Source organism: Cynoglossus semilaevis, chromosome 3, assembly GCF_000523025.1.
Source record: "Cynoglossus semilaevis isolate Cse_v1.0 chromosome 3, Cse_v1.0, whole genome shotgun sequence".
NCBI lineage: Eukaryota > Metazoa > Chordata > Actinopteri > Pleuronectiformes > Cynoglossidae > Cynoglossus > Cynoglossus semilaevis.
Genome location: NC_024309.1, coordinates 4,348,970 through 4,360,976, shown reverse-complemented (window position 1 = coordinate 4,360,976; position 12,007 = coordinate 4,348,970). Strand labels below are relative to the sequence as shown.

The 12,007-nt window shown below is 40.3% G+C and overlaps 2 protein-coding genes across 2 annotated transcripts; one reads left to right on the top strand and one right to left on the bottom strand.

Moving 5' to 3' along the window:
• The first annotated feature begins 2,580 nt into the window (after positions 1–2,580).
• sbspon (somatomedin B and thrombospondin type 1 domain containing) lies at positions 2,581–8,130 on the top strand. The gene is made up of 5 exons (XM_008307618.3): positions 2,581–5,114; positions 5,912–6,106; positions 6,200–6,278; positions 6,984–7,160; positions 7,603–8,130. The coding sequence occupies exons 1-5, from the start codon at positions 4,892–4,894 to the stop codon at positions 7,718–7,720; spliced, it is 792 nt and encodes a 263-aa protein (XP_008305840.1). The 5' UTR covers positions 2,581–4,891; the 3' UTR covers positions 7,721–8,130.
• A 114-nt stretch (positions 8,131–8,244) lies between these two features.
• Positions 8,245–11,933, bottom strand: terf1 (telomeric repeat binding factor (NIMA-interacting) 1). Its single transcript, XM_008307616.3, has 10 exons — positions 11,677–11,933; positions 11,377–11,472; positions 10,662–10,792; positions 10,409–10,495; positions 10,149–10,298; positions 9,336–9,445; positions 9,210–9,242; positions 8,691–8,794; positions 8,531–8,598; positions 8,245–8,438 (listed from the first exon to the last, which is right to left on the bottom strand). Exons 1-10 carry the CDS (start codon positions 11,888–11,890, stop codon positions 8,277–8,279), a joined length of 1,155 nt encoding a protein of 384 aa, XP_008305838.1. The 5' UTR covers positions 11,891–11,933; the 3' UTR covers positions 8,245–8,276.
• Between the last annotated feature and the right edge of the window lie 74 nt (positions 11,934–12,007).

Below are 12,007 nucleotides of genomic sequence, written 5' to 3'. Positions count from 1 at the left end.
ACAAGTCTTTTACAGCTGCCAGGTGAGGTTTTTCTATTCTAACTCCAATATCTAATCTCTAAGCTGTCTGTTATTGTCGGTCAAACCTCACTGTTAGGTCAGAAAGTTCAGAAAAGTTGTCCGACAAACATTTCACAACATGTTCTCTAATTTGACCCAAAATGATTTTGATTAGTCACAAATAAAAACAATCAATGAAAAAAATATATATATACCTACTGTCATTTGTGTTTCTGTTCCAGAAATACACAAAGAAAATATTTAATGTTGATTTAAATATTGATTTATTTATTAATTACAATTAATCATGATCGTGACTAATTGTGATTAGTCACAGTTAATTGTGATTAATTTGCAGCTACACTGTGATTAATCAGAGTACTAATTGTAATAGTTTTACAGTCCTTGTTTCTGCTTAAGTGAAGTCTTGTCAATTTGTCTTAGAACTTTTCGACTGCAAGGTTTTGCAAATTTATGCTCAGTATTTTCACTTTATGTATTATAATTTAAAGTTTCATTTTATTTCCAGGCTGCGGTCAGACCCACTGCCCCCTTTCACATCATTATCTGCCCACCACGCTTCTAATGTCCACACTGATTTACATACATATGGAAGTGCATGTCAGTACAGGTGATAGATGAGGGGACAATTATCAGTGATGATGTCAAGTTTGCACACGGTGTTAATCCCTCCCTCCCCCCCCAAAAAAAAACAAAAACAAAAAAACATCTGTCAGTAAAACCACCAGTGTTGTCAAGACAATGGCGCTGATCTAAAGTCAGCAGGCCTCTCTGCAGAAGTGTGCTCTCCTCCTTAAACCATCAGGCAGTAATGACCTGTAATGAATGGAACGTCATTAGTGGGATGTTCTCCATGGCTCATCACGACAGCTCCTGCGGTACTCTACTCTAGGTGCTGGTGTGAAGAGCAGGAGACTCATTAAGGACTAATAATGTTAAATCTTCACTTAAAAGCAGGCACTGCCACAGATGTTGACATGTAATGTAACTACAGCTGCTACACCTGTTCAACTGTTCTTCACCACAAATTCCTGATCAGCCAATCACAATGTGGTTAATTCATCTGCTTAGAAAGTTGATAATATTGACTTCAAAAGTGACAACTTCAATAACGAAGTACTACCCCTGACCTTTCATATTGACATTTTTATTAAATATTACTATATGTAGATAGAGATGGGACTAAGGTCTCTGATGTCTGATTGGTTAATATTAAATATTAAGTATTAAAGTTAAGAGTAAGAAAGTTCACAAACCAACCCCTGACACTTCCTCCACCTGCTCCACCCTGCCTGCACCCTTTCCATCACCTCACCTCATTCATTTACTTGGAGTCACTCAAACTTCACTGCAGCTGCCGTTTGACTTTCATTCCTCTTTGCTCCACAGCAAAACCTCCACCTGCTCCTTATTTTGACTTATTTTCAAGTTGCAGCTTAAACATAAGAATTATACAAAAACCCTTCAATTTTATCCACAGTTTAAATGAATTTTCATTATAATAGTCTATAATACTGCTGCCCCAGAGAGTGCCACAACTTCTCTGTAAATTAGTTTTACGAAATGCCAAGAATGATTAGCAGAGAGATGTAGAGTGGTCTAATCCTCTGCTGCTAAAGTGTACCTAATAGGTACAGTGTGGCCCGGCTGCAGCCGTTTGTTTCGTAGGTCGTGAGTTTGCAAAACGCAGTGATCCAAAGACACGAGGCAAGACAAACATCCACCTTCACCGCTCTACAAATAATGACTCAGGCAGTTTACTGTGCTTTATTGTAGCCGTGGACATTCATAAGGAATAAGATAAAAGACCGAGGGACATTATCAAACACCAACACATGGACAAAGGCACCATACAGGGGTCGTATGTACACAGTATTACCTCTCATTTACACACCCATACACACACCCACACACACACACACGCACAGCCTGGTACACAACAACATCCCTCTAATGTACAGGTGTCTGAGTAGAGGAAGGAAGTGGGAGACAGATGAGCTGTAAATTGAAGTGAAGTTGGACAAAGACTTCATTCATGAGACAAACAGAGTGAAGTCATCAGGAAGAAACACATTCAGCCTAATTACAGGGTGGAACCAATAAAATATTTGGTTAAGGTTAAATTTTTTCAAAGTCACGTCATTTACTTTCTGGACGTCCCTCTTCATTTTGTTACTGCAGTGAGATATCTGAGTTAAAAAGGTAAAACAAAGAAAAGAAAAAATAAGGCTCAGGGGTTGGATATGGTCCACCTGATGGTCTTTATTGGTCCCGTATCAAAATAGACAATCAATTAAAAAGTAATCCCAATGAGAAAAAGGAATATAATGATTTAACAGCTAAAACCTCTTTTTCTAAATTAAATAATATCACACTAGCAATTTATAAGTAATTTTCCCTTGTCAGAGTATTTTGTCAGAAAGATTTGCATCTATTGATTGTTACCTTTTAGTTTTATTTGTTTAAAAAGCTCTACAACATTTAATTGCTTACCTAGCTAAAGTTCAGCTATTTTAATATACATATTTTCTGCTGCTTTTAATCACTTATAACACGTATTATTTGTCTACTTTTAAGCTAACTTGCCAACATTTGGGCAACATATTTTGTCAACTAATGAGTCTCTTGCTTGCCTTGTTTAGTTGTTTTTGTGTTTTCTAACTTCTAATCCATCTTTGTATTAAGTATTTCTGACTAATTCTGCTACCTACACGCCGTCACTTTTCCAATATGTAAAATATGGAGTTGTTTGTCGTATTCATTTTTCTTCCAGAATAACCTATAGTGTATTTATCTATAGGTGAAACAGGGTTAGGGTGTTTCCCCGGTCACATCATCAACCTGCCTTTAAAGCACATACCTGTTGCAAGATTAATTCTAGTGCTTGTCAACAAACATTAGGAAACTATGGAAACACAGGTCAGGTGTTACTATGGCAACCAACGCAGTTTAAATTCCCCATACAGGTGAGACAGAGCTGAGAATCTGGTCTGGTTCTCCTGAGCAGCAAAGAACCGATGCTGCGTTACATCTGCGTAGTCACTGTTTTTTCCCCTTGTATCATATATTAATGTGTATTTACTGAGCTAATCAGAGCTCTTGAACATGTGACCTGCAACTGTAGTCTATTTTTTTTTACACAGTCAGGATTGAATATATTCATTTTTGTATTACATTTTGGGAACTAATTTAAGTCTTTTTTAATACATTTTGGCAATGCTCAAGTACTCTTGCTAACCTTTAGCTATAGCCGGACTTTGAAGATTGTAAACAGTCTGTGGACACATTAACTTGGGTTTAATCTGCTGCTCTTAGTACATGTGAGTGGAGGGTAAAAGTACAGGCAGGCTGTGTTTGTGTGGAAAACGGCTGATAGTCTGTGACAGGTGCACAGTAAGAGCAGGAGGTCCAGGTCCAGGCGCCTGTCAGATGCTAAACACACACTCTTTGATGTGCACTTTGGATGTGCTGTAACCACAGTGTAAATCTTGCATCAATGGACAGACCCAATTAGGATCATGAGGCCCGAGTGGATGCAAACTTTTAAAGGTTGATATGTAGTTTTTTTGGAAGAGAATAATCAAGCAAACAGCATGTTTTACTTGATAAACTAAATTTTCTGCCAGTATAAATTGTGGCAAATTTTGCATTTGCTGACTAAGTTCCTTTCTCCTGAGATAAGTCAACAGTTTTGCTTGTCAAATGATTCAAACACATGCTGCTTGGTGCTACTGTTTCTACGTTTGGTTTTTGTGGAGATGAAGCCTCTTGTTTTCACTGGGTATTCATGCTGCATACCAACAAGACTTATCAAAGCACCCCGTCTGCCAGAGGAAAATATCCAGATTATTAAAAATTCCTAGATTCTTCTGTATCAGGTTTTATTTTGCTCTCATGCTTCATGCTGTGGCCTCCTTCTGAAAGAGTTGGAGGGTGATCTTTGAAGTTCAAACATTGTGGAGCAAACGGTGAAAAAACAGTTTTTTAACAATATATATAAAAATTAGACTTTATGGCCAATAATTCACAGTCTTGTCTATTTATGGTTTACTTTTATCCTGAATGTTTGGTCATCTGTTCTTTTGTATGCCCACAAAAAATATGTAACCCAATCTATCCTTTAGCCAGCTGCCAGTTTAACGTTACTGATTTACACATTCAAATAGAGAATACAGGTAAAGTCTTGAGATTCCTATGTCTTTACACATGAACTTGAAGGAGGAAAAGTGAGAGAGGTGAGAGCCTTGGGGGGAGGAGGTGGGGGCTTCACAACAAAACAGCGAGGCCCCCTTGGCACAACTGACTGGAGACCTGCCAACGGCTCACATTCCTACCCATTCTGTTGGGACTGGAGGTCTGGAGGTTGGCAAGAGTGGCACCAGGGTCAGTGTAATTCTGCACGGCTGTGGTACGAAAGCAAAAAGGTGGATAAGAAGGATCCAGGTGAGGAGGAGAAGGACGAACAGAAGCATGGGAAAACGCTGGGCGGCTTTCACTCCTCCCATGTCCTCATTGTCTCTTACCGTGTGTGTGATCGGCTGAAGGGAGGTGCTCAGTGAGGACCGGGGGAGAGAGAGGGAGAGCAAGAGAGAGAGAGCACTGAGGAAAACACAACATGAGAGACACTGGACTGTGAGCAGATCTGGAATGGGGTTTCTTGGTCTTTAGTTTGCTTTTAAGACCTGTCTCTGGGAAAGAAAGACTGTTGGAGTGGACGCAGGAGGCAGGCAGAGGAATTCCAGGTCACCAAGGTTCCTGTGGTACAACAGAGTCGGCCTGTGCTGGTATTCCAAAGTCTCACAGCCATGAGCCTGACATCAGACTAGAGAAGTGTTTCCGGTAACATTCTGAGGCGAGTTCTGCTCCCGACATGGCATCCCACGTGGAGTTGACCTGTTTGCTCCTGGTGGTTTCTGCGCTGGGAAAGAACTTCCTGGTATCTGGAGGCTGTTCAGGCAAATGCTGCAGAGGCAGAGATATGACCTGTTCCACCACTGACTGGAGGATGGACCGCGTTTATGGGACGTGCTACTGTGACGAAGGCTGTGTTAAGACCCAGGACTGCTGCTTTGACTACTTCACTGAATGTCCAGGTGAGAGTGGAATCTGGCGGTGGGCTCTGAGTCGGTCGTTTCGGTTGCACACACCTTGAATTTATGATGCTGTAGTAAAAATGACCTGCTAATCTGTTCGTCAAAGATAAACACCTCATTGACCGTGATGACAGATGCCAACATGTTTGCACGCACGTGAACCTGGACATGTGCCCTGTGGTCACACAGGCCCTGTCAGACTGGGCCGTGTCGTGTGTGTGGTTTGTCCTGCATTCTCTGCCACCTAACGCGCGTGGTGATTGCAGCACAAAGGCCGGGACTCAGAGAAACAATGAGCTGCAGACCAAACATGCTTTGTGTCCAACCTCATTTCAAAGCACTGGCCCACGCAACAGAATTAGTCTAAATATTTTAGGAATGTGATTCCGTCGATCCGTTAGCAGCGATTACAGTTCCAGCCAAATGAGCCGCACATGCTCGATATGTGTTACAGTCTGATAGTCGCTAAACCCGCGTGTCTAATACCTTAAAGAAACACAGGAGCTGCAATGGAAATCACATTCTGTTGCTCCAAAAACACATTGAGCTCAGCAGAAATGGTTTGTTCAATATTGTCTTATTTCCAGAAAGCCTGGAATATTCTTCTGAAGTATGATAAAACTTAAACTGTCAAAATTACAAAAACAAATATTCCATATTTCATCAGCTGTTACCACTTCTGTTTTTAACATCTAAGATCTTAATGACATTTTGATTGTCTGATATCACAGAGGATATCCTGTAATGTTGTTGTTGCCCCCGTTTCCCCCCGCCTCATTATGGGTGCTAACATGCAGCTCAGGACTGTGCAGTGAGCGACTGGAGTTTTTGGAGCGGTTGTAAAAAAAACTGCCAGGCCTCGGAGCGAGTCCGTGTCCGTCATGTGGAGCAGCCGCCTAGTAACAGTGGAAAACCATGTCCTGGTCTGGAGCAAAAAGCCGGCTGCAGGGAGTACAGAGATCGTCATGGCAACCACTGTGGACTCAACACAGGTATACAACCACAAACACAGACAGACAGGGTGAGTTTTGTCTTGTTTGTCAAACCTGAAGTGATTAAATGACTGGATTGGTTTGTCCTGTCAGGTCCTGCGTTCATCACCAGCATGGAGTTTGGCAGGAGGAGGCCTAAGCATGACAACTATGGAAACCCCCTGGAGCCCGGGTAGGTGGTTTCATATCATTTTGCCTTTATTACAAAACCCCTCAGAGTTTTCTGAGACTGCACCAAACCTCAGATGCTCCTTCAAATTCAAGAGTTGAAGAGTTCAGTAGTGCCGCCAGGCAAAGCATTAGGCTGTGAAATACAAACCATTTGGCAAAGAGAAAGACAACAGCGTGAGGTTTATTCTTTCTTTCTTTCTAAACTCCAGCTGCATCAGCAACCATGCCGTAGGTGTTTGCACACCTGCCTGTCTGTCCGCAGACTGTTACATAAGGCAGCGCTCAGAGTGGCTGCTGACAGCCCTTTGAAATATGAATGGTCACATGAAAGGCACAAGCACAAAGGTTTGGATGACAGAAAGTGATGCATTGTGGGCATAGATGATTGTACTGGTACTGGCCGTTTACCTGGCTTGAACCCTATCTGCCTCCAGAACTGATTCAAAACCTCTCAGCAGATCAGTAGTTAGTCAAATATTGTCTGCCACCGACACACTTTAGCAGCTCTTCGTGGTGATGCCTCGGAGCCTAAATGTACTTGCGTTTATACTACATTTGTGTATTTACAGTGTATCAATTTCTGTGAAAAGTTTCTCTATCAATGTTATATCAAAACAACAACAACAACACCCTCCATCAACGACAGGTTCATGGCCTCTAACCTGACCCACTGACACTAACCTGCTCTGCTTCTGCTCTTTTTAAGCTTCTGTGTGGAATTCACGCTGCAGTCCCGGACGCCCCACTGCACTGTGGAGAACCGGCCCCACACTCTTTGGATGCGCTACATAACAGAAGGATTTAAAGTGTGTGTGGCATGTGAGCCTCCCGCCATGAGAAACAACAGTAGCTTCTGCCATGGAGACGGTCAGGAATCAGACAAGTATGAAGTTATGTAGCTTCCTTTGTACCTTCTTTTAGCAAAGTTCAAGTTGGAGGTATTTGTACGCACAAGGACAGATGTGGGCGGGGGTAATGTTCCTCTGAGAATGGCAGCCAATCAATTAAAGATTGTCCCCACCTTTGAAATGCAAAACAAGACAGCAATAGGGAAATGCTTTACATCTGCAAACAACCTAAAGTAGATCCTTGTGGAACTCCACACTGTAAACCATTCATCTGTTTTAGATCTTAAAGGGCTAATGTCTTCACTTGGATTTTATAAAGACATTGTGTTGCTGTATCTTTTAACTTTATGCCAATGTCTTAAAAAGATGAATGTATGTGATGAAAAGAATTTCACCTTAAATGTAATGTATTGTTGTTTTTCAATAGTGGCTGTCATCATTTTTCCTTTTTTACTTATTTGTTGACTGTGGTTGCAGAGAAGCTGTGCTCCACTGGGAGGCGGTGGGGAACCCTCGGTGTCGTGGAACGTGGAAGAAGATTCAGAAAACTGGTGCCTGTGACTGTCCTCCACAACACAGCTTTGTTTTCATCTGATCCAAACCAGACTGCTCTGGTGTGGAGTCAACAGCTAAGTCTCACTGCGGACACACTGTCTAAGCCTCACTGGCTTACAAACCCCAGGCTCTTCTTACTGAGAGACTTTACACTTAATAATGGTGCAATATGCATTTGGATAAGTCTCTTATACACTTCATTTATTTTCATAGTATTTCAATAGCAGCATATTATGTGACAATACAGTATTTCTTCATGTCAACAAGAGGTGATGCAAACATCAGTAAAGCATGTATAATTTTTATTTAAAGAAAAATAGATATATCAAAGTCAATATCTATAAATGCTATTTATCATAATTTTGAAATAAAGAAAAACGTATTTGAAACATTATTTACAAAAACAAAACAAAAAAAAAATTATCAACAAATGTTTCAAATCAACTGAAAGGCAAACCTGAAATCGGTCTGTGGTTGTTTTCCTTCTTTAGAACACTGGTATTTCAAAGTAAAACACAAATGAATGTTTATTATACAAAGGAACGTTGAAGACATTTCATTTACAAATTCCAGAGTCATGGTCACCGTTCTCCTCGCTAACTGTCCAGTTGAAGTTTTACTAAAACCCTCCAGCGGTCTTTCAGCATTGTCCCTGTGCGTCCTTCAAAGTCGTCGTCTAACAGAATCCTAGCCCACTTACCAACACCATGACGTTTCACCCCCTCGATGAGACACTGGTCGAGCCCTGGCGTCCATTTCTAAACAAATGAAAGGCGACACTTGCTTGTCTACTTGATTTGGAATTCATTAATTGGACACAGAATTCAATGGGAATTGAGGCTCAGCTTACCTTCTTCCCTCTTCTCCTGCTGATCATTGTCTCCTCCATTTTATTTGGTGATGTTACCAGCGTTATCTCTGCAGGAGAAGGATTTCATATTTTAACTTTTATGAATGTAAACACCAAACATTTGTGTTCTCTATGCACAATTCAAGGTGAAAAATCTCACCTTCCTCTGAGAGCCTTTTGACAGAAATGCATGGCTTTTTCAAATAAGGCGAATCAGGCAGCCAGAGATTGGTTATTTTTGTTGACATAAGACTCCGTTTTGTTCTGCGGAAATGATGTAAATGCAACAAGGATTGTTACCCCAAGAAATATGTCACTTAATGATACTGAGGCTACAACGGATGCAAATAATGTTTATTATTTTCTTGGTTAATCTCATGGAAGAATTTGATCAGGTTTGATCAATTATTGAACATGATTTGTCTTATTGTATTTAGCAAACATGATACCAGTGATTTTTTAACCAAATGTGAAATGTATTTAAGAGACTAGAAAGTCTTAAAGGCAAAAACAGGAGGTACATGTCTATATTAAACAAAAGTTGTCAGTCTATTTCTAAAATTATATGTAGATTAATTCACTAGATATTGAATTAATTCATCCTCACGACAGCTTTCCACAAGTCTACTTCCAAGTTTCTACTTCCACAAGTAGAATTTGTATGCCTGTTTGTACTGACCTCAAATTCTTTTTCCGATTTTCTTTGGTGAGCCTAAAAGGAAACACGTGGTGTTCAGAACGGTACAGACTGACAATAGTTTTCATTTCACTAAATATAACTTGTTTCCAGGGTAAACATGTTTACTTTTTATCCGGCTCTTTATCTGATATGTTGGCTGTTTCAGACGTGTCCTCATCTGCCGAGTCTTTCAAATCCCCACAGTTCTTTGACGATGATGCTGCCTTTGTGGCTTCCTAAAAGTTGGAGAGGCAAATATTTTCCATAAATAAAATTCCTTTTTTGTGACATTCATAAGTTGACAAGGTGCAGGTATTGTACAGGGAAGTTAATGAAGCCTGTGATTACAAAACCCTTTCAAGTCTAACCTTGGTCATTGGTCTGTGTGTGACTCACTGCTGGAACTCGCATGAATAACTGAGGGTGAGTTAAACCCCCAGGACTCTGCAGTGCACAGCAGTTTGCCCTTGCAATTAATTTGATGACAAACTGCCAATTATTCACTGACTGATGAGGCACATTAAAACTGTCACCTGGACAGGTCACCAAGAACAGGAGCAAAGACCAGACCAACTTCAACACACAGACAATTGAATCTATTTTCTCTATTTGTTCACTTGCAATGGAAACCAGTTAATTAGGGCTGTAATAAACCAAAGAAAGTCTTGGTCGACTGAAACTGTGAAATCCTGACTGAAATTAAATAATTATTAAGCAAACCACCAGACCAATGCTTTCTTTCTCTGTCTGTTATTCAATCTGTCTGTTCGAGTCAGAACGTATCGACCAATAAATCGACCAGTCGACTGGGAGATTACAGCCCTACAGCTAATGTTGCACACTAGTTTGGACATTATTGATTCAGATTATTGTGACATGTGGATGTTTGTACAAGGTGTAACAGTATTTGTTTTACACATACTGTGTCACTCTGTGTACCTTTAGAAGGTAATCGGAGGGATTTTCCTCCAAGTAAGCATCCAAAAAAGACTGGACGGATGCCAGCAAGTGGTTGAAGCTGAAGGTCGTTAGTAATGGGTGGTAAGTTTTCCTTTGTGATACTACAGTTGCCACTTTTACTGCCAAATTCTGTCAAAGAAAGAGAAAAGCTGCAACCCATTATCACAAAATCCCACTTGGCAATGAAATATTAAAGTATCTGTGTGTTTTCTTTAAGACAGCATAATGTACATACAAACCTTTGGGAGCTCGAGGTTATTGTCGAACCACTTGAGGGCAGAGGAGGCAGATTTGTGTTGGTCTTTCTCCAAGCACACAGCTACAGACTGAGGAACACAACAAAAAGCTGGGCTCTTATTCTTGATTATTTCTCAGGATTGTTAAAGCTATGAAAACATCAGCTTTTAAATATGTCACTGTGAAATACCACACACATTATTCCCCATCAGTAGAATGCATTAGAAAAGAAAAGACAGCACACAGTGGGCTTACCTGGACAAAAAGAAGAATTGTTATGTTTTTAAATACATTTCCATCTGCTACAGCGTCTTGTAGTTTTGGCCATATCGTGGAAGCTGACATCAGAGGCATCACACAGTCATCCCCATCATCAAATCGGCAGTCTGGAGACAGACAGTACAAACCAAACACTAGTGACAACAGATTTTTTTTTTTACTAAACCATTTTGAATGATCAACATCACTTTTACTTCATCTGCCACAGAGATTCACCATTAAAAAGAACAAACTAATAATTGTAATGAATTAACTCAACACCAATGTGAATGGTGTGTCACAACAAATAAACGTTTACTTGTTTGGATCTTGTGGCCTGGAGTGGGACAATGTAAAATATTACTACCCACAAAAATAACGAACAAAATAAAATAAAAAGGGTATTAACATATGTTCAAGGTTAAGTCAGATTTCACATATTGCAATTTAAAGTATCAGTGTATGATTTTAAAACACAGATTGGTAAAAACGTGTTATATGTTGTGGGAGAACCACCTGGACGGATATACCAGGTGTATTTAATTTGTCTCCTGCGTAGAAATCCGAGTTATTCAATATGGCGACCTCCGTAAATTAGACTCACACCTGAGGTAAGTTTGTTTACAACAATCCCTACTTTTACTTGTTGTGAGATTTTGCAACGGTAACGCAATACGTTTAAAATATGTGTGTGCATTTTATTCCAACCTACCCAGCTCTTTTCCATGCATGACTCTTGCGAGGAAAGCAGATATCAGCGTCTTCTCGGCACGACGGTCTCCATTCAATGGTGAATTTACAGACATGGCTAAAAACACAGTTTTGGTGAAAAACAAAACAAAACAAAAAACAACGTTAACCATAAAAGTATCAAATCTGCAGCATTTGTGCAATTCTTGAGCAAGCTGCCGATCGGCTGCAGATAGACATGAGAAAACATGTATTTGATGGCACGATTCTTTTGACAAACCAAACGTTAGAGCAGGTGTGGATTTCTTCGTCCGTTACTTACATTCGAAAACCGCGAGCGTTTGATTGAACTCTTCGAACTTCTGCTCTTTGAAGTGGCGACAAAGCTTTAGAAACATGAAATCCAGCATCCAGTCTGTAGCTACACGTGCGACCTTTTTAAAACATACACTTTCTTCTACATTGTTTTGCTCTAAGTCAGTTTCCTTCTCACTTTTTATGTTGTTACTTTCCATGTTTACGTTTTGGTGGTTCATGTTCTTCCTGTTAAAAATGAGTTTGATTTCCGCGGGCGGTTGTTTTTTTTGAGCGTTTGCCTTGCCAGTGTCCTCTGGTGGTCAGGAGGTGTAATCACAGCAGAGCTACATTTATCT